The sequence below is a fragment of the Lineus longissimus genome, chromosome 8, assembly GCF_910592395.1.
Source record: "Lineus longissimus chromosome 8, tnLinLong1.2, whole genome shotgun sequence".
In the NCBI taxonomy this organism is placed as follows: domain Eukaryota; kingdom Metazoa; phylum Nemertea; class Pilidiophora; order Heteronemertea; family Lineidae; genus Lineus; species Lineus longissimus.
The window spans coordinates 15,183,721-15,206,503 of NC_088315.1; the positions used below are offsets into that span (position 1 = coordinate 15,183,721).

General features: G+C 40.0%; 1 protein-coding gene and 1 long non-coding RNA gene across 2 annotated transcripts; one reads left to right on the top strand and one right to left on the bottom strand.

Moving 5' to 3' along the window:
• The first annotated feature begins 338 nt into the window (after positions 1-338).
• LOC135492093 (uncharacterized) lies at positions 339-1,543 on the top strand. The gene is made up of 3 exons (XR_010448024.1): positions 339-378; positions 982-1,058; positions 1,474-1,543. It is a non-coding gene; the product is annotated as an uncharacterized LOC135492093 (long non-coding RNA).
• Positions 1,544-14,432: 12,889 nt separating this feature from the next.
• LOC135492799 (cyclin-dependent kinase 2 homolog) lies at positions 14,433-16,745 on the bottom strand. The gene has a single exon (XM_064779443.1). The coding sequence runs from the start codon at positions 15,640-15,642 to the stop codon at positions 14,584-14,586; it is 1,059 nt and encodes a 352-aa protein (XP_064635513.1). The 5' UTR covers positions 15,643-16,745; the 3' UTR covers positions 14,433-14,583.
• Positions 16,746-22,783: the final 6,038 nt, after the last annotated feature.

Consider the following 22,783-nt stretch of genomic DNA (forward strand, 5'->3'; position numbering starts at 1 on the left):
CGATATCACCGGACGCGTGCGACGCCATCTCACAGATGCGATGTGGGGGGTGGACAGAACCTTTCTCCACGGAGTTTCGTTGGAGTTTACGGAGAGTCCGTACACCCCCTACCTCTACATGATGCCCTGTGAGTCGAAGCCACGGCTAAAAATCAGGATGGTTCGGACCGATAAAGTCGAGAAGAGGTTCCGCCCAACCATATGGGAAGAAGACCTACAAGTCATGGTTGGTGTGGAGATTGAGGACGTCACCGCCGCGGACGCCTTCACTCCCGAGGCGACCGTGAGGCTTATGCCAGTGGCAGAGGTTCTAACCGATCTGAACCACAGCGATGACGATCATGAGACGGCCATGGACGCGTCTTAATTTTAACTAAGGTAACTGACTTTTATTGAGTACTTCGGCTGAATGCCTGACGTCCTCTATTTTGCCTATCATTATTTGATAACACCAGCTAAGTTGATACGCCTATAATACGTTTGAGTAATAGTTGTACCGAGAGATACCATTGAGACCACTTCGTAACTCATGATACCAACATGCAGCGCATGTCCTTTAATTGAGGTGTAGATTGTCTCAGTTAAACTACCTGTAGTTATTGTTTTTATTTTTATAACGCTCATTATTATCTTCCCCATTTCTGAGCAACCCGTAAGTTATATCGATAGTGTCGTTATACGGACACTAACACCGAAACTTTTGTTACACGTTACACGAAGCAAAAACCAGAAAAAAACCAAGTTGAGGGAACCACTACTATACTGTGGACGAGACTTTCAACCAGTCTTAAATCATATGAAAGATTACATGCTATGTACACATATAGTTCATCTGATGTTTGCAAGGGACCGTCACCTTCGACTATCTAACCATACAATCGTACTCAGACCGGACAATGTCAAATGGGGTAGGCGTATATTTTTCACTAAGCTATTTCCAGCCCATTTGTCAATTTAACATTATCTGATAATTTCTTTCAGACTATGGCCTCTCCAATCATTATGCCTCTTCTCGCTTGTTCCCTGACGATGCAACTCGACACACCAGCTAACGAGAGGTAATGGGCATCAAGGCATGAGGGAGAATACTTGACAAGTCATTCTGGCCAATTGAAGAGTTTACATTTGCAGCATTAAAAAATGGAAGATCTTGTGTTGCATACCCACAAGTCTTCGGAACAGCGTCTTATCTTATTGACTATATACACACTCTTTAAATTCAAACACACACATAAGGATCAATAATTTTTTATCCAAAAATCCAAGTTTGAAATTCACCGTACCTTAAGGGTAACGGGAACGTCACGACCTTAGCCATTCAAATTGACTATGTACAACACACAGTTATATATAAGTTTCTTTAAATAATACATTTTTACCGGGAAGGTATCCTTGGCCCTCATACAAAGTGAGCCTTCCATCAACCTGTACTACCTTTATCATTTGTCTTGACTCATTGTTTTTTGTTTTCAGCATTCCTCTTCATGTGTGGTGCATTGATCTATCGCGGAATTACAGGTAATCCCGTTGCACCTCGTTTGCATGATGTTTATGCCCCTGTCTGGATGGAGGCCAATATTATTCTCGGATGCACACTGCGTAACCCTATAGTTACCGAAGAAAGCTGATGCCCAAGGCAACAATATATTGACAAAACCAAACCACGCATGGGTACCTTAAGTACCAGTGTTACTATTTGTACCTCTACAGGCTTAAGTTTTAAACATATTTTCGCGTATGCAACAGACGTGATACCGACAAAGGATGAAGTGAAATGTAGAATTGGACTATAATTATTTGACAAGTCGTCCAGTAACCCCAAGAAGTGATGCAGGACAAGCCCAAGGAGTTCAGACTTGGCCTCCTGGTGCTTGACATTTGTTTCAGCATTACTGTGATTATGGTTCCCGATCCAGTAAGATCGGGAACCATATTGTTTCTGGTCATGGTGTCTGTGTGTGTGTGTGTGCGTGCGTGTGTGTGCGTGTGTGTGTGTGTGTGTGTGTCCGTCCGTCACACCTTCATATCTTATCTCCCTCAACAGCTACAGCTCTGGAAACATGTCGTACCCCCAGGTTTGTCAACCCTGCCAATCCAATGAGCTAATCATTTTCATCCTGGGATGCCTGGATCATGATGTAATTGACATATCAGACTTGATATTTTGTCCGTCACGCTTTTTTCCAGATGGCATAACTCGGCCATTTTGAGGTGTACAGCAATGGAAATGAGTTCTACCCCTAGGTTTTCCAACCTTTGGAATCGAATGGGCAACTCACATTTGATATAGGATGGTGGGGTCATGGTGATATTGATATCTCAAATTTGATATTTTGCAATATTTTGATGCTAGGATAGTTTGGCAACATGCAACAAAACCTAGGTCATCTGTGTTCATTGTAGGGTTTCAATGAAGTCAAAATGTTCAATTACAGGTGTCAGGTTGTCGAGATATCATGAGATTTTGATATATGAACTTTGATATTTTGAAATATCTTGGTCCATGGTATAGTGAGAGTCACGGAAACTTCACCTACATATGTTATTAAGGTTGCTCATTTCAATTATGCAATGACCTTGAAGGTTAAAGGTCAAGGTCAAGGTCAAACTCAAAATTTTTGTTACTGAATATAACTACGTGGGAACCATATGACATTCACAATGTCTTCTTGTTAGCATTGCGTCCACTGCATGATTTCTTCCTGTGAAAACGAGGACAGTCTTGCCAAGGCTTCGGAAACATGTATGGGTGCCTTTTCTGATTTCAGCATAAGGCCAGGCAATGAAACCAACCAACTACCAGCTTCTGACCCGTTTATACAATAACATTGTTATTTGTGTAATTTTACCGATAATTTATGCAATTTTGACTAATGGAGCATGTGACATTTATGATGATATACAGGATTTACTGAACATTTAATTGCTTATTATGACCTTTTCAGCATTGACCTTACAGGAAGATCGTTGTGACAGACTACATCAACCCTTGGTTCGCACTTTATATCGTGCTGAGCAATATTATTGATTCATGGTTTTTCTTACTTTCAGTACTGTGGTTGAGTATTTGATGATATAATTGTTCGTTGACGCATTAATTGATTATTTGCTTAAGCTTTTACATATATGGCTTCATTATGGTTCTACTCACACTTCTCTGATATTTTGGAACCGTTACATCGTGATATGATTTGATTTGGGCCACCTGTTATCATGACATCTTTTTGTTAACCCAGGAACAACCTCTGGGTGAACCACTACTTCTTTTCCTAGAAGTAACTCCGCTTTAGGAGTCACTCATCTTATGCGCCGTCAATCCCGGAACTACATCGGGGTAACAACATTTGAATTACTGCTTATATTTTGTCAATCCAGGAACTGCATCTGGATAAACAACATGTTCGCGACATCAGTCATGCTGGTTGAACCAGAAACTTGAATGACCTCATGCATTTATTCAATGCGGATTTTTTATAATCCACTATTCTATGCGGATTTTTTTTATAATCCACTATATTCTTAGGTACTTTGCCTATGACACAATTAATAACATATTATCCTCACTATCACAATCCAGCGTGGCCCTTGCCAACCCATACCAAACCTTATAATTTGTTTACAATGCAGTAAGTCATTTCTAAATTCTGGAATATACGTACATTGCTCAGTTGGACAGTCTGATGCAACGCACCGACGCCCTACCTTAAAGATACAAAATGAGTTGTTTACCTATGCGTTCCAACCTTGTTATAAAATGAACCATATACCTGTCCGTTTTTTACGAGGCTACTTAGCATATTTTGCTTGTTTACATTGTGATCAGGCCCAGCCGTTGATCATAGGAGTCAGTGAAGGTGTTAATTTGATTTGTTTGCTTTTTACCGCCGAGCAAGACACTTGTTCCGCAACAGCACAGAGGTTAAGTCTCCTCTTGTCGTTAACATAGATAGTATATTGGAGATTAATTGAAGTATGACATGGTGAGTCTGAGGTGTTATCTTATTGACGCCATTCAACAGTCAGTGGCCTTTAGATCTTTAAACGCAGGCTATTACCTCCATTGTGTCCTTTGGTTAAGTGTGGTGCGAGGAACTGTGTCCTTCTTACCTCGCCGGTACATCCAGAACATCAGCCTGAACGTCTTCTGACTGAATATCCGGGCCCGATTACGTAGGAGCGCAGGGCTATAATAAGCCGAACTATGTGGCACACTTTTGGCAGGTTACCCGCACGTTTCGGACCATAAGGTAGGAGGGGTATACGTTTTATATCGCGATCTTGACTCTCCTGACTTTCTTGTTAAATGTATCAAGGTTAATGATCTAGTTTTATTTGTTAATCTGATGGCAAGTAAAAAAAAATGTGTTTTTTTTTGTAATTGGTTAGGATAAGGTTACCACCTTAGCTCAGACAATGCATAAATTTTACGGAGATTAGATGTGCTATTCACATTCAGGAACAACCGCCGCTCGGAAGTGATAGACTAGTCCATTTATATACTATAATTTGACTCCCATGCTCATGTCGGTGGAGCCTAATGTTTTTCTGACGATATGCCTTTTACCTTTAACACATGTTCTGGACTCAATACATTTTTATGCCTGTTGGTCAATTGGTGCCAATGCTGAATAGGGTTCACATTGTGGGTGCCAATGCTAACGACATGGAGGTTCTTTTTTTGTTTGAGTACTGTCCGTTCCCAGACGAACGGGTTTTTTAGAATTGTTTTTCTGCGCACCTTTATGGTGAGTGCTTAATCAACATCGTTGATATTTCCAAAATGAGGCATGAAACCGGAGGCACCCTCTTTTTCGAGTTGACGAAGATATTTTTTATATGCAGGTGGGGGTAAGGGGTTGGCTTGAAGAATGCTTAAGCGATTAGCCTCAAGAGCAAGGGATTCCTCGTCGGGTTCAGGAGGAACTCCTACAATTGGTGGAATATAGAGGGTAAATGAGGTGCGCCGGGTGCGGAACAGAATTGTCGCACATGTTTGACAGCGCCAGTTACGCACGTAAAAATCGTCAGTGTAGCGACCGACGCAATGCAGGTGATAGGGGGTGTTGCAACATGGAGCAAACATCACGACAAAGTTCGGGCCAGTCACTGCAATTCCCCACTGGAATTTAGAATAGCAAATTTTACAGATTTTATGCTCAAAATAGCGGGCATACTGGTGCTCTAAAGTACGATGTGCATTCCGAATTATGAGGGCAAGTGGTCGCGCCCGTGTGGTGGTTGGGGGTGATCTGTGCCACACAGTAGCCATAAAATAATCATCGAGAGTTAATTCAGTGACACGCCCTTGCTTCATTATGAATGTCTTAACATAGTTTACAACAACTGCCCCCGGAGGAAGGATCTGCTGTACCCTAATCAGGAGGCGCGCAGCGTTCTTGAGGGTAAGCTTTGTGTCAACATACATAGCAACAAAATTTTGGTGGGGGGGCTTTAAAACGAAACGCCAAAAGCTGTAAGGTTCCGTAGACGCCTGAAGTACCCCTCGTAAATGGAGTGCCAACAGTGAGTGTTACTTTAGTGCGAGTTGCGAGTTGCGAGTTACAAAATGCGAGTTGCGAGTTACAATGTGCGAGTTGCGAGTTAAAAAATGCGGGTTGCGAGTTACAAAATGCGAGTTGCGAGTTACAAAGTGCGAGTTGCGATTTACAAAGTGCGAGTTGCGAGTTACAAAGTGCGAGTTGCGAGTTACAAAGTGCGAGTTGCGAGTTACAAAGTGCGAGTTGCGAGTTACAAAGTGCGAGTTGCGAGTTAAAAAATGCGAGTTGCGAGTTAAAAAATGCGAGTTGCGAGTTAAAAAATGCGAGTTGCGAGTTACAAAATGCGAGTTGCGAGTTACAAAGTGCGAGTTGCGAGTTAAAAAATGCGAGTTGCGAGTTAAAAAATGCGAGTTGCGAGTTAAAAAATGCGAGTTGCGAGTTACAAAATGCGAGTTGCGAGTTACAAAGTGCGATTGATGGTAGTGATTAAGCTTATTGAGCCCGTCAGTCTGCGGTGCCGCTCGCTGCTGTTCCCTTCCCCTCTGTAACTTCTGAACGACACAATATTTTGGGTTGAAATTTGGTCTGCTGATAGAGGGCGGGCCAAAGGTGTGTCGCGTCGAAAAATCGGCCGAGCTTGATTCTCGAGTTGGCCACCAGGGGGCCAAAACCAAAAACACTTAAAGTGTTAGAACTCGCTTAATATTCGTCAGATCGTGTTTGATTCTCGACTTTAGAGGTCCAAATTCATAGACCCCCCGCAGTGCTTACATACTAAGTGGATGGCCCCATAGTCAGAACATGTCTGATTGTGACCATTTCGTGTTTGAACATCCCTATGCTGACACAGTTTCAAGGTAGACTGCCCAGAGAGGTTTCAAACTACACATTTTTCAATAAACACCCCAACAGCGACGGGGGACATTCATTGCTATGCTTGTTGATTACTGAATGACGTTCTTCAGGGATCACTTTCCGTGTCCTCAGTGATGGGGCGCTTGGAGAGGGAAGGGAGTACTTTTGCTATCGATTTAACTTCCCCAATGATAGGAAAGATCTCCTTTTTGGATAGATCTTTGAATATAATAATATAAGTATCTCAGCTGAAAAAGGGACAATTTATTCAAGTGGGACCAGCAAATGGCAGGCTGCACATTGGTTTGTTTTGTCCACCAAAGATCACAGAGGAACACCTTGCATGAAATTGAGCAAAAAACTTAAGAGTACAAATTCATATCAGTATAAATTTGATTTTTTTCTACAATGAATCGACATGGCAATAATGTTACAACAGTAGATTAAGAGGGCTTGTCGACAATTATAGGCTTTATTGCAGAAGATCAATTTTTCAAACGAACAGTAATTTTGCATTTTATAATTGGTCCTTTACAAAGTTAGGCCAAACCTTTTTATAAGTTCTGTACACATTTGCTGACAGGTCTGTAAGTAACAGAAAGGCTAGCAAGACGAGAAAAAAAGCAATAACAATGATAATAAAACCCAGAACCCTATATGTGCCCAGTCCATCGCACCAGTATATCAGCAGGTATGATTGATCCAGTATTAAAGACCAATCAAACAATAAATCAATAAAAATGATACTCTGGCACAAGGGGCGGTTCACAAGGTAGAAGTTTCATGAAATGGTACAATTATTATGATATATAATGTGAAATGCACAATCCAATGCACCAGACATTATGCCTGATCAATCTTAGAATAATCAGTATATAAATCAAGGAATAAAAGGACGGTCCGGTGCATCAAAATGAATGATGCACGAAAGGGAGGAGACACTCCTGCAGACGATTCTGGACTAACTCCCATATGTTGGGTTTATATTATATACCTTGCGGGTTGTCCACACCTGTTACCGTGTGCAATACAGCCCATGCTTCATATTAAGCAACAATCATATATATTTCAAAAAAATGTTCTGAAAACCTTGCATCAGCATTGGCAATATTGCTTACTGCAAACCTGAACCTAAACCTTTCAGCAAGCCAACGATTAATCCAAGTCATAAGATGACCAATGCAAAGAGGCATTCACAGAATGTAAAACCAGTCATTTTTCCCAAGTCGTTCGGGTGCTAGCCTTAAAGCTACTTGGCGGATTCGAACAAATTAAGTTTTTTATCAATGTGGAGAGAAGTGTTTGAAAATTAAAATTAGAAAAATACCAAACTTCGTAATAATCTGACCGGTATATTTCTAGTAGAGTATTTTAGTTTGTGTATCATCGAAAATGTAATTACTACTTACTTTGTTATAGATATAGGCCCCTATTGTTTAAATAACTTCGAAACTCCTTCTCGAAAGTTAAAGGGAAACTCCCTCTCGAAAGTTGAAGGAATAACAAAATTACTGTAAAACCAGTCTTGTCCAAGTCGTTCAGGGTGCCAGCCTCAAAGCTACTTGGCGGATTCCAACAAAGTAAGTTTTTATCAATGTAGAGAGACGTGTTTGAAAATTAAAATTAGAAAAATACCAAACTTTGTAATGATTTGACTGGTAGAGTATTTTAGTTTGTGTATCATCGAAAAGATTTGTTATAGATATACGTTGTATTGTTCAAATAACTTCGAAAATTCCTTCTCAAAAGTTGAAGGAAGCTCCCGCTCGAAAGTTGAAGGAGTAACAAAATTACTGTAAAACCAGTCATGTCCAAGTCGTTCAGGGTGCTAGCTTCAAAACTACTTGGCGGATTCGAACAAAGTAAGTTTTTTATCAATGTGGAGAGAAGTATTTGAAAATTAAAATTAGAAAAATACCAAACTTTGTAATTATCTGACTAGTATATTTTTCTGGTAGAGTATTTTAGTGTGTGTATTATCGAAAATGAAGTTACTACTTCCTTTGTTATAGCAATGCTTATAGATATATTGTTCAAATTACTTCGTAACTCCCCGGGGAAACTTCTTCTCGAAAATTAAAGGAGTAACAAAATCATTTTGCATCCTATAATGAAACAACATGCGGTCGACATAAAAAGTGAAATTACCTATTGTGTAATAAGTGACATGACATGCAAGTTATAATACAATTTAATTTAAAAAGTATGCTGTATGAGGATCGAACAAAACAAGTGTTCCTTCTCTTTTGCAGTATGGTAGAACCCACCGAATACTTTACTTATCCCAGATTCACCTTGAATCCAAGGAGGAGATCAGAACAGCAGATCCTGGAAACTGTCCCTAGATCAGTAGATAATAGAAATACGGTACCCAAAAGTGGGTTATCAGGGCAGACATAAACTGTGTCATATAAAAACCATCTTTCTTTCCCCAGTTTTCAATCACCGTTGTCTATAATATGCACAAGAAATGTCCTAATTTTGTTTTTTTGATGGTGATTTCATCCCTATCTTGCTTTGGTATGAAATACATCAGACGAGTTGCATTCATGTTGAAGTTATGTTGAGTTATGCGCAACAAAATGATATACGTGCATGTATCAAAAGTTAGTAATGTGAAAATGAGCTAAGTGCATCATATCGACAATAACCTAAATGTTATGCTAAATGCTATTTTGATGGCAGACCGTCACTGTTTTGTCTAAGGACAAACTGATCAATTATCCATGTGAACATTATATATTTATGCCAAAGTTTTTCAACACATTTTTGTTGCCCTCTGTTAAATGGTGTTTCACTTCATTGTGAATTATTATTTCATTCAGTTCTGCGTACGGTTTTTCAATCCGCACACAATTCATATTGAGGTGGAAGTAGGCTGCAGATGACTTTGGGGCAACACATTCTTCACCACCACTTGCCACATATCTCCTCTTGAGGTGCGTTTTCAAAATGACATCATCTGGTTTCTTCTTGTACTTCATGGCAAATGTTTTCTTGCAACCATAGCATGAATTCAGGTTCGGAATGGGTGTTGAGAAGCATACCGAGAGAGGCTGGTCATAGCTTTTCTTCGCACATGTAGGAGGAGCACTTACTTTCCTTTTCTTTGCTTCAGGTGGCCGATGGCTTCCTTTCTTTGGGATGTAAATGGCCAACTCTCGACCATATTCTGCGACTCTTTTCTTGTCTTTTTGGAATCTTTCGGCATTCTTCTGGTTCACAGACCTTCCTCTTCCTCCCTTGTAGCCACCATCTTGAAAGCTGTTGATCTCTGCTTCCTGCCGAATGGCGTCAATGACGTCTTGCCGGGCGGCCTCTAAAAGGGACATCTTTGGTTTTGCACTACTCATCTTGGAGTGCCCAACCTCGGCCAGGTTGGACACAGGGGCGTCACTCTGTTTAAAGGCTCTGAATATGTGGCTTCGCCTCTGATACCACCAGTTGTACCAACTCTTCAGATCGCTGTACTTCTCTTTGAATTGTTGCATCCTTTCACATGCGGAGTCGAACTCAGGAATGGTGTATGCAGTAAGCATAGCATGTGCCATATCAATGAACTGTGCACAATGCTCTGACGATACTTTCTTTGCATGTCGCTGCACGCTTTGTTTGAAATGAAACTCACAGGAGACTGTCCTACGAATTGCATCTTGACCAAAAACATCGCTGATGCTCCTCCAATTTGCATGATTTTCATCCGCTACGAACCCAGATGGATTAAATTTTACACTCTTCCCAGCTGCCTCAGACAGCATCTGATTGAGGACTTGCCAGAACGTAGTCAGATTGGTGGTGTCTTCCTTCTCTGCATCTGAAACTGCCAGCCGCACAACCCTCCTTAAGACCGGATGGTATACCCACAGCGTAATGGTGATATAACCTCGACAGTGATCATGTTTTCCATCAACATATGCGTACTCCTCTGCCAATATTCCATCATTGTCCCTGTCCATAGAGAGACATAGTTCTGCCATCTGAGAACTTGACTTGAACACAAAGGAATGTTCACCATTTAAGGCTCTGTTGTTGATCTTAAATATGAAAAAACGGTCTTTCTCGTCACATTTCTGTTTAAAGTCTGCAAGGGCTTCGAAATTCTCTCCATATGGGGAAAGAGTTTTCTTCAGTCGTTCTTTTGCGTTGTGCAGCCGCTTCATGTCCGTGTACTTATCAGCCACATCCTCCAAATCCTCCCATTTGAAAGCTTCTGATGATAATATCTGCATCATCTTCCCACTCACAATATTACTAGGCCTGATCCCTGGATTCTGCTGAATATCCAGCTTAAGCGATTCGACCGAAATTTTCGGCTTCTTTGCTGCGCATGTATGGTCGCCGATATGCATAACAACAACATGGTCTTTGAAGTATTCCCATACTTCGGTGGCGTTGCAGTCAATTTTATTCACTGGCATACTGCAAGTGCGACACACAAAAGTTCCATTTTCCTTTATAAATTGTCGTCTGTTTTGACATCCGTACATCTTAGTGTACATACAGTCGTTGTTCCTGCACACTGGGGAACCCCTGCAGTGTGCAATCCGCCGCGTCCCTTTGAATCCGACTCTTGAGCTTTTGCAGTATCGCTCCCATGGTCTCCCATCTCTTGCAACTTTCATCATGTCCTCCTTTTTTTCACAAGGGATTTGGTAAATTTGAAGACATTGAAGAATTTGATATCGAATGGTAGCCTGTCTACCTTCTTTGCTTGGCACTTAGCCCAGTGCTTTACATCATACTTGGTGTTCTTGAATGTTTTCTTCTTTGAGGAGCTGACAAAGCAATCTGTAACCATACCATTTGACTGCACCAAAACCCCATCTGAAAAAAAATATGAAAGAAGCTATTTGATCATCAAACCCAAGTGTTTCATAAGCACTAATTAACCTTAGCAAATTCTGTGTTGCCTCATGTTGTTCCAGGAAAAAAACATGTCCCATGTCGTCGTTAGCGTTCTAGTTTGCTGGTGTCTTTTACAGGAGGACAACATCGTGTGCCAGGTCGCTGCGTTACCAAAAAATAAGCGGGCAATCATGTCCAAGGTAGCTTCGGCCGAGCAATTTTGTTTCAGGTTGCCGGCACAAGGGTATATATTAACATTTCTTAAATTGATAGAGAGGTGGCATGATAATGCCCTTCGGGACAGAGGGCAAATATCCAGGGGTATCAATTAAAATGTTAATTGTTAATGTTTATTTCTGTTGCCACCATCTGGCAGTCCCCAGAGCTTTTTATTTATCAAAATTTACTGGATGCAAAAGTTGAAATCTCCATCATTTTTTTAAATAACATGCACTGCCTGAGACATTCAAAATATAGTACCTGAAAGTCCATTTTGAAGTCCATTTTCTAAACTTGATGACAGCTGGACATCCTGCTCGTCATGTTTTTGAATGCTCTCACCTCCCATAGAGTTGGACCCTGTAAATACAAAATTAGAGATAAAGCTCAAAATGATGTTGTATTTGGGGTAAGGGCATTCTCAGTGCATGCCCCTCGAATGTGGAACTCACTGAGCAACTATGACCTGAGGAAAGAAACTTCCGGAAGACACTTGAGAACTCTCCTCTCCAAGAACATTTTGAACATTGTTTTCGTTGGAAAGGCGATATATAAGCTGATTTCATTCATTCATTCAATCATGGATCTATAAACGCGTTATTCAATACATAATGCCTCTTGATGATGCTACTCAAGACACCTAATCGCGGCCTCATATCATTTCTCCTTTGGTCTGTATAAAAAGTGAGAAACAGCTGAGCTCGAAACGAACGACTGGTGACTTCTGGCAAAACGAAGTCAGTCCTCCTTTTTAAAAGGGGGATTGCATGGTCACAATGAACTGGCATTCAAGATCTCAAACTATGCACGTGGTCCATGGACCATCGGGATGGACTATAATTTCTCTGGGACATTGCATTGAGGGAAAATACCTGTATACACAAAGAAGCCAAAATGCATCTATAGTGCGCTACGATTGAACAAGATGACTCCAAACCTTGACGATAGGGAACCTAATATACAATAAGAATAACATCATCTTACCTGTATCATCACCACCACCACCACCACCAAGTGATCCCTCTTCTCTATCTTCGCTTTCTCTGTGACCAGTAACTGAAAGCAATGATTACTGTTTTAGATTTTGCCTTTAAATTCAATATGAATTAAGTCATGCCAGTCGTAGCCTATACCCCCCCCCCCCTGCCCCGTTCCTTCGGGTCTGTATTGGAGGCTGTCACGTCAATCCCAAGTCTAGCACATCATTGTGTGACCAGTAGCTAACTAGCGGCATGTTATGTTACTGTAAGCATCCTACAGCTAGGCGATAGGACCCAGGTATTCAGTTATCAAATCACCTTAAATACTCACCGTGTTCTGCCAAAATAACTGCGTCCACTTGAAACAAATCGATCTGCTGTCCATTATCAAGATCGTTTTGAGAGGTTCCGGACAAGCTTTCCTATTGATCCAAATACTGTAAGACATGCGCTACCGTCTGGGTCACATTGTCCATTTGCATCGCAGGCATGGCTGTCAAAAACACACCATGTCCCATTCCGTCCTTGCAAGAGCGCATTAGATTTATCACCAACTCTCAGCACGTATGAGCAATCAGAAGTTGGCTGCAATGAGTCATTTAGTATTTCATGCATATCAAATCCGAATTTTGCCCCAGTTAACACATCAATTTTTGCTTCAATGTGCTGTCCATCGACTATGCAAGACTGGTTGACAGGAATCTCATCTATATCTACTGTCATTACTGCCCTTAGTTCTGGCCATCCTAGTCCTCTCAGTGCTTTTTCATGTGCCTGGTTCCCCTGAATAAGTATTTCGTGAATTGTTGATTTAGTCCACTCATCGGGTGCTTCGAGAAGAGCAAACACTATCGCCATCACACACATGGAACTGCACTGTGAACCAGTAAACTGGTCATAAGACATGTTATCAGAGGCCTGGTGAAAGTCTCCCATAACGACATATTCCCAATCGACCTGAAAAGAGATAAAATTTAAAAGACTAATGACAAAAAAGCGACTTAAAACCCTTTCGGTACGTGCGCTGCGGTGACCTGGTCATGAATTTGTAACCCGAATTTCTGTCATATATATAGCCCACCGGTGACGAAACGTGCTCCGCTATAAACGGACAACGGACGACGACGACGGACGCCACGTCATTGTATAAGCTCGCCTTGAGAGGTGAGCTAAGAACTAGACTATTTATCTGTTGACTGAGCTGTAGGCCAAGTAAGGGAGTTTAGGGCTAATATTTTTGTCAGAACTCCCAACAATTAACAAACTTTAGTCATTTCTCTCTTTGTAGGGCTGCCTCTAACGTTCTATCAACCCAAAAAAGCAAAAGAAATAATTTACTTACCAATGTCAAGTTATTGGCATTGTCAGAATTGGGTTCTGTTGGCACGATAGAGGACTTTCTGAAAGCATAACGGATCTTGGTTATGTTCATGAAATGTACAAGTAGCCATAGGAAATATGCATTGTTGTGATGGACTGCGTTTGGATTCGTGGGGGGGGGGGGGGGCGGGGGAAATATGTTAAATTCTGTAAAAATTAACATGTTTGTCTGTTGATCAATTAAGATGGCCACTTCGTCAGTTAATTTGGTACCGAAGAAGTTATTGTTTATATTCAATGGAAGACTCCCGATGTCGCTGGTAATGAACCAATTTACAACCAATAATAAATGGTAGCGGATGAATCTATTTTCTGATGGACGGGAATCTTCAAGTCGAACCCGGATAACACATCAATAAATATTTCACATGTAACATACGAATACATATTTATATGTTATCCGCTCTTCTTCATATCTATTTAATGAAAGATGTCACATCCTGGCAAACATGAAATAATGGAACTCATTTGACACAATGTTTGATGGCCATTTAAACTGCATTTCAAGGGTCCATTAAACTTTCTTTTGGGCTTCATCAGGGATTGAAATAGTTATATTAGTTTTATTAGTTACCTATCATCCGCCCTGGTTGAGGTCTGTTTACATCACAATGAGTCCCAGCTGTTTCTGACCTTCTTTCGAGGTAACTGGGCCCTGGTTGCTCAGCATGATGACTTCCTAAATTTCCTTGATGCCTGAAATAGATATGTATGTGTCTTTATAATGTTATTCTCCATACTCAATGTCCAGTCGTACCACAAATTATATTGAATTTTACCCGAGATGTTTACGGGATGAAAATGCCTTACCTTGTGTTCTGAACCATCTGAATTATATCCTGAACAAGCGGCCGTGCTGCTGGGCTTTGTAGTGTGCACATCCTGTATATTTTCCTTATACTGCTCCAGTCTGTATTTTGGAGGTTCGCATACTTCATCGATGGTGAGGGCCGTTGTCCTTTCTCAAGCTTATTTATGATGTGTTGCTTAAATTGCTCAGTTGGGTCAGCCCTAACATCTTTTGCTTTCGGCAAAGCCTCGAATTCTTCGCGAAACGGGAATGGGAGACCTGGGTTAAGAATGCCGAATATGGTCATGCCGAGTGCCCAAATGTCGATTTTGAAGAGATCAGCCGATGTTGCAGATTTCAGCATTAGACTTGGCACTATTGCCTCTGGAGCAAGGTACGGATTCGTACCTCTTTCAACAGTGCGTGTGTTCGCATTTGCAAGTGTTCGAGTCTGAATTAAGTCTGACCGACTCTCTCCAAAATCGGTCAATTTGCATGTTATTGGTCGATCTTTAAAGACACGCGCGAACCCAGGGTCATCCGCTCGAACATGAGCATAGTTTTGGTTCGAAACTAGAATATTATGGGGCTTCAAATCCCGATGGGCCACTCCCTTTCCATGGAGATAACCGAGGCCTTGCACAATGTCGTCCAAAGTATTGGGAAGGAATTCGAAGAAGAACGACGCGTCATCTAATTTGTTCAGAAAATTCAGATACTCTTTGAGGTTATAGAATTCCCTATCAATACCGAAAGGACGAAAACTGAAACATTCGAAGTCCAGCATTATGGAAGGCGGATCAAGGCACACTAATCTGAAATTGGCAATGTGAGGACTACGAAGTCCATGAAGAAGTCGTGCCTCCTTTGCCATGTTCCGCATGGAATAATCATCCTCTTCATGTGATACTTTAACAGCCACAGTTTCATTAGAATGACAACACTTCAAGACTTTCCCAAAGCCGCCACTGCCTATCTCCTCCTTTCCTTTGAGATCATGGTACCGAAAGCGTGGTATCCCAGCAAACAAAGGCTCGTGTTTATTTGATATCCCGATTGATGGAAGTTTGAACATTTTGTACACATAAAATGACAGGATTCAAAGCTGGAAACACCAAACGCCAAATAAAACAACGTGAGAAGCCAGAAAGGATCATGGGTGCTATCCTGAAGCTTCAGCTGATGTATATCCAGTTGCAAAGATCATGGTCCTTGAAACATGTGTCAGTGGTCCATCTCATCAACCTTATCACCAGCCACTTGGCGAGCCCTAATTTTTCTCAGCTGGGTGACTGTTTATGATTTGATACACAGTGTGCATTTATAAGCTGGTGTATACAGTTTCAGTGATGTTGGTGAAGCTCCATGTCTTATAGACATCATACATGTTGACTGTTTCTGATTTTTGCAGGGTCTTGAGAATTTAAGTTGGAAAGTTTTAGCAAAATAACCAAAAACTGGAGGCTAGATTGTTCAGTCTAACTAATATAAGGGCAGCTAGCTGGACATCATTGACATTAGAAAGGAATATACCCGATAACTAGAATTAACCCATTACCGTTATTAGTTGGCCTTGGCCTTTGACTTTGCTATCACAATATGCCTCTATATAGGCCTAGTGCCTTGTCAAAGTGAGATTACGGACGGGTCTGTCAGTCATATCAGTCATGTCAGTTGATCATTGACAACCACATTTTATATTGTTATAAAAAGAAACCTGTTTTGTAAATGTATGATTGTTTTGTTACTAAAAGTAGGCCCATTAATTAAAAATTGGAGCCCTGTGGGCTAAGGCCCATTACGAGCAAATTTGACCCTAGTAATCTGCAGCAATGAAAACTCATTCGATATACGCCTATACCATGCCCATGGACCTTTATAGTATAAAGGTCCATGGCCTAACAGTTCAAAGGTCCATGGCCTAACAGTTCATTGATAGCGTTGATTGGGTTAATTTAAAAATGGACCAACATCCTGTAGTACACAGTGATGTTTACTATTGTTTGTGCAGGACTGATACTAAGTAATGCCACATGTGATGTAAAAGGATTCTTGAACTTTCACCACAGGAGGTCAACCCAGAGCCATAACTGATAAAGACATCCATACTTGATTATGTTCAGGAGGCGGAACCTGGAGTTGCTTTGTAACTCGCAACTCGCACTTTGTAACTCGCAACTCGCACTTTGTAACTCGCAACTCGCATTTTTTAACTCGCAACTCGCACTTTGTAACTCGCAACTCGCATTTTTTAACTCGCAACTCGCACTTTATAACTCGCAACTCGCATTTTTTAACTCGCAACTCGCACTTTGTAACTCGCAACTCGCATTTTGTAACTCGCAACTCGCACTTTGTAACTCGCAACTCGCATTTTTTAACTCGCAACTCGCACTTTGTAACTCGCAACTCGCATTTTTTAACTCGCAACTCGCACTTTGTAACTCGCAACTCGCACTTTGTAACTCGCAACTCGCAACTCGCATAAAAGAAACCCTCCCAACAGTTGGCCTTGTAGTGAATATGAATATTTGAATATGAATATTTATTCGACCAACAAAATTTACAAGGTGCATTAATGAAATACATAATATTGATTGTGGTCGGGAGCAGAACAAGACCAGATTGGCCGCTTAATGCCTGCTCCCTTATGAATTACATGTAGTACAATGTTAATTATTATATACAGGATTTACAATTTAATTTACAAGACAGTTCTATTTTACAGTGAAGGAGTGAGTAATAACAGTTATAAGACGAAAAAAGTTTAACGAATGTCGCAAACATAGCAGTTGCGAATTTGGCACTTTTTATCATAGGAACCCAAAATTTCATTTTTGTAGTATGTTGAAAAGGATTTTAAGCTAAAATTTGAGTGGAGTTTGTTTAGAGTTTGTTTTGAGAGAGAATTATATAATTTAGTTAAACTGTATCGTGGTGTCATTTTGGCATATTCTTGTCTTACATTTGGTATTTTAAATTTATCATTAATTCTTGTGGGATAGTTATGAACATCACTGTTAAATGAGAAAAAATTGTGCATGAAGTACACTGGTAAATCCTTTTTTAAAAATCTATAGAGAAATTTTATTTCAATTAATTTGTGTAAGTCCGGTAGTTTGAGTAGTTTCAGCTTTATGAATAAAGGGTCAGTGTGACTAATAGGATGACTGAGAGTAATGGCACGAATAGCTTTCTTTTGTAATTTTAAAATTTCGTTGTGATCATAGCCCCAAGATAATATTTGATAGTTGAGATGAGCAGAGATAAGAGAGTGGTAAATCGTTATTAGAATTTTCTGTGGAATGAAATGTTTTAAGTAATTGATAATGCCGGTTGCCCTTGATATTTTTTTTGAAATATGATTTATATGTGAAGTCCAAGTAAGATCCTTATTTATAAGTAATCCAAGGAAGTTAAACGATTCAACACATTCGAGTTTCGTGCCTTCAATTTGTAAATCTAGGATGCCATTACAAATTTTGTGTGTTCGTTCAAAGATCATAAATTTAGTTTTTGAGATATTTAAAGATAATTTATTTGCTTTTAACCAGTTTGCTATGTTTAATAGCTCGGTGTTTAATATGTGGTTTACCTTAGTAGAGAAAGAATGTAATTCGCTAAGTGAAGTTGTATCGTCCGCAAACATTATAAAATTGAAGAATTTACTTGCTTTGTTTAGATCATTGATGTAAATGGTAAAAAGGAGAGGCCCTAAGATCGACCCTTGGGGTACACCCGTTTTAATGACAGCATGGTCGGAGGTGTAACCAGAGAAATCAACATATTGACGTCTGTTGGATATATAAGTTTTCATGAGATTTAGAGCAGAGTCAGTAAGACCGTAAAGGCTAAGTTTATGTAATAAGATATTATGATCCAATGTATCGAAAGCCTTGGACAGATCCATAAATATGGCAATTGATTTCTTGTTGTTATCGAAGGTTTTAGTTATTCTATCAATTAACTCTGCTGCGGCGAGGTCTGATGAGTATTTTTTTCGGAAACCATATTGACTTTCAAAGATTATTTTGTTGTCGACGAGATATTTAGTGAGTTGATCATGTATGATTCTTTCATAGATTTTTGAGATTGATGGAAGAAGGGATATTGGCCGGTAGTTGTTAAATGAATCTTTTTCCCCTTTTTTAAATAACGGAATAACTTTTGCTATTTTAAGATTGTCTGGGAAAATGCCTGATTCAAGAGAGCGGTTTACTAAAGCTGAGACAATGTCAAGAATTTCAAATTTGCACATTTTTAAGAGTTTAGTGGATATACCATCCCAGCCACTGCTAGGTTTCGGATTTAGATTGTCAATTACTTTAGCAATATCCATTCGGTTTATTTTCGTAAATTGAAAGGTCTTATCTCTTTGATTATCAAGGTAATGTTTGAAATCAGTGGTGATAGGCTTTATGTTTTTTGAAAGTTTAGGACCGATATTTACAAAGAAGTCATTAAAACCATTGGCTATAACTGTTTTATCGGTTGTTTGTACATTATTTACACTGAACGAACTTGGTATTTGTTCACCCTTATTGTTTGATTTTTTCTTTATGATCGAGTTTATATTTGACCAGGTTTTTCTGCTGTCATTCGCACATTTGTTGAATTGCTCAGTGTAGTATGACCTTTTTGCTCCATGAATGAGTCGTCTTAGAATCTTATTATAATTTCTGAGTTGATTATGTCTTGTTTCATAGAGTTGACAGTTTCTTGGAGTTCCTTTAAGTTTTTTGTAGAGTTTGTCCCTTTTCGTAATTGATTTGACAAGAGCGCTTGTAATCCAGGGTTCCTTTTTATGTCTATGTTTATCAAACTTAACAGATATCAGTGGAAAGTGTTTCTCTTTGCACTTGGTAATTATGGTATGAAATTTATTGAAGCTATCATTTATGCTCAGCGTTGACCAAGTTGGATCATGATGGAGATTTGCTAGGGTTACACTTAGAGTTCTTTTAAAATTCATAATATTTTCAGTGTTGAATTTTCTGAATTGAATGTGTTTAGGATTGTTAGTTTCATTGCAAATCTTCCGGTCATCTTTTATTTCCAGGAAGTAAGGTTGATGGTCTGAAAAACGATGGTTTAATATACCAGTTGATAGTGTTGTGAATGTCTTTGAGAATCGACATAGGAAGTTGTCAATGAGAGTTGCACTATGTGGGGTTATTCGCGTCGGTCGGGTTATTGTTGGATAGATTGATAGTGTGAATAAGTTGTCGATGTAATCATTGATCGCCTTTTTTTCTTTGATTTTCAATAGATCAATGTTATAATCTCCTGCTAAATAGCATTCGCTATTCATGTTTTTGAAATTTACCATCAGCTCGCTGAATTCATTTATAAATTGAAAATAGTTTTCGTTTTTGTGCTGTGGCAACCTGTAGATGTTTCCTAGGATTATTCTACTTTGGTTAGTTGACTTCCCTTTGATTTCAATAAATATATTTTCCCATGAGGTATGAGTTGGTAAGTTTGAAAGTATATTAAAATCATAGCCCTCTTTGATATAAATTGTAAGGCCTCCATGAGCGGAGCAGGTTATTTGTTGGTGGACAGCAGTATAACCAGGGATTTTATAAAGGGAATCAGCAAGGGATTTGTTTTTGATCCAGGTTTCTTGGAGGCAGATAGCGGTGTATTCAAAATTTTCCTTTTTTAAGCGTTCCAAATATAGTAGAATTTCATTAAATTTTGCGTTAAGACTTTGACAGTTCATGCTCAAGAATACAAGACTTTTTTGGGTATTAATTTTTAGAAGGTCATCATCTGAGATATAAGGGGAGTCTTTTAGATTTATTAAAGGTTCCTGTGTGTTGTCTTCTGGGTCTATAAGAAAGTCAAGGAGAGATGTCATTAAGAGAGAACAAGTAGGTGTGGAGTGAACTGCCTAGAAAAGAAACAATGTATACGATTGTGTCAGTCATAAAATGACATAGTGGAGATGAAATAACAATATGTAAATTTATCCTGTACATGTATATGGGCAAAGGAAACAGAATTAAAAGTGCTGAAAGGTTGGTTAACAATTGTGGAAAATAATGACGTGATAAATATTTACAGTTAAGATTTAAGTGATAGATAAACATCAGTTGCTCGAAGAAGATGAGCCAGAAAAGGTATATCAAACTCATTGCGATTTGGTGAGATGAGGCTAGTAAGCAATATGGCAATAAAATAAAAGTTCTGTACCTGTCACGTATTACGATCAAAAGCGTAAAGTCCGAATTATCTAGGTTCATATTTTTTAGAGTCCAATCTAAGAGAGCGAGTAGCTGAGTACAAGTATCATGACATATTGGTTTAGAAAAGTCCACCGGAACTATGAACCAGAGTTAGAAATGGCTCGCAGTTTTTCACTGTCTTTTTCACAAGAGATCATTACGCTTGAAAGTTCGAAGAACATATTGGTTCAGAAGAGTCCATCGGAACTATGAGCTATGAGCTATCATGCAGGGCGAGGGCCGGCAACCAAAGGTCACCGAGGGAATATAGGGGAAGGTTTGAATGTGGGTGTTCCAAAAGGTATAGGATAAGGTGAGTAATTGCAAGAGGTGCCCAGGTATCTGCCCACTTCCAATTATTTATGGACCTGATAGCCTCCATGTCGGGCATTCCTGGCATTAGTTTTTTTCGGAGGTACAGACTGCTGTATGCCAGCCTGTACACCTGGAAAATACTGAGAAGGGGAATGTATACCCTATCTCGCCTATCCTGCCTTCGCTTCATGGCTACAAGTAAAAGAATAGGGAGACATGGTGAATACTTATAAAGAATCATACCTTATTGTTGCTAAAGACCCACAAGCCAGAGTCGAGGTATAACGGGGGGCAACGTTTAGATATTTATTTTTCCGGCCTCTCAGAGGTGACACCTCCTAGGATGGCAGTTGGCCAACGGCGCCAACTAAGAGAGCGAAACATGTACTTGCAGCCCACGCCCCTGTCGACTATGGCCTGAAAGTACTTTGACGGATGACACAATTTCACAATTTCTGCCTGTTCCAAAGGTGGAATTCGTAGTGGGTCGCTGGTAGTCATTTTGCTGAATCTACAATGAAAATGAAAAAGATGAAAAGGTGCTCTTATTCTAGAGGAGAGTTTGTTGTCTGCTCAAGTCGTTAGCAACCCACCATCCTCTGACAAGTGGTCATCCTAGACATTATTTTGTCGCTGCCTGTTATCTTTGTTGGTGAAAACTTCACGGGTAAATGTGCTGGCATCTATCATTATTGCGTTGATGGCACAGGCAGGCCCGAGTGCATCATTACTTTGGCAAAAGAATACCAAATATTTATTGTCGATTTTATGATAGAGCCTCACTGTGCTCGTTGAATCAATTAGTTTACGGATTTTCCACCTAGTCCAACTGAGATCAACCATTGTAGGCAGTCTACATTCTTTGCCACACTCCCATTGCAAAAAGAGGCGCAGCGCACCGCAGGTTTTTTCGAAAGAAATATGAACATCTTTTATAGTTCGAATCTGTTCGAAAGTAAGAGACGACGTACTGGGAATTTCTAAGAATTCCGTTTGGTTACCAGCTGATAGTTCAATTAACAGGCAATCTGTCGAGTAATTAAGCCAATAAGTTATGGCATCTTTGAGTCTCTTGGCCAACATAAGAAGGAGGATACACCCTGTAATTGTGACTAGTGTGTAACATCATTTCCCTCAGCTGCGAGGTTCTTTTTAGCCGTTAGATTCAAAATTTCCTGAGCATTAGAATTAGGCGTAAACGTGGCAATAGTGAATAAACGAGGTGCTGTCATCCCACTGCCACGACATAATAAGACAGTAACTGCAACAGCTGCATACACTGATAATACTGCCGTCACAATTTGGAGAGATAAGCCGGACCCAAACCATGAGCCATCCAGTTTCCCGTAAGCCGCTTCTGTCTGTCTGGCCAAAAAGTCAGCTTGTGAGGCATAGATTTTTGTTTGATTTCTAGCTGAAGATATGACGGTGCTCAACTTCATTTGGAACGTGTTATCCTTTGTGGCAATGCTGTTCCAATCCTGTTCATGTAAATCAATATTAGGTATTTGCACAGGAATTGGTGCTTCCGTAATAGAATGTCCCGAATACGATGATAAATCGACCTCGGGGTATATCGCTTTTAAAACTGGAAGGTTAATTGGGTGTAAATATGTTATACTCTCAGCTTTGTCTTTGCAATTGGTGAGTGATGCCGGAATAAGCCACGTG

What these genes read in the sequence shown, in the direction of transcription:
- LOC135492799 (XM_064779443.1), bottom strand. Translation starts at nt 15,642, where the DNA reads ATGTTCAAACTTCCATCAATCGGGATATCAAATAAACACGAGCCTTTG.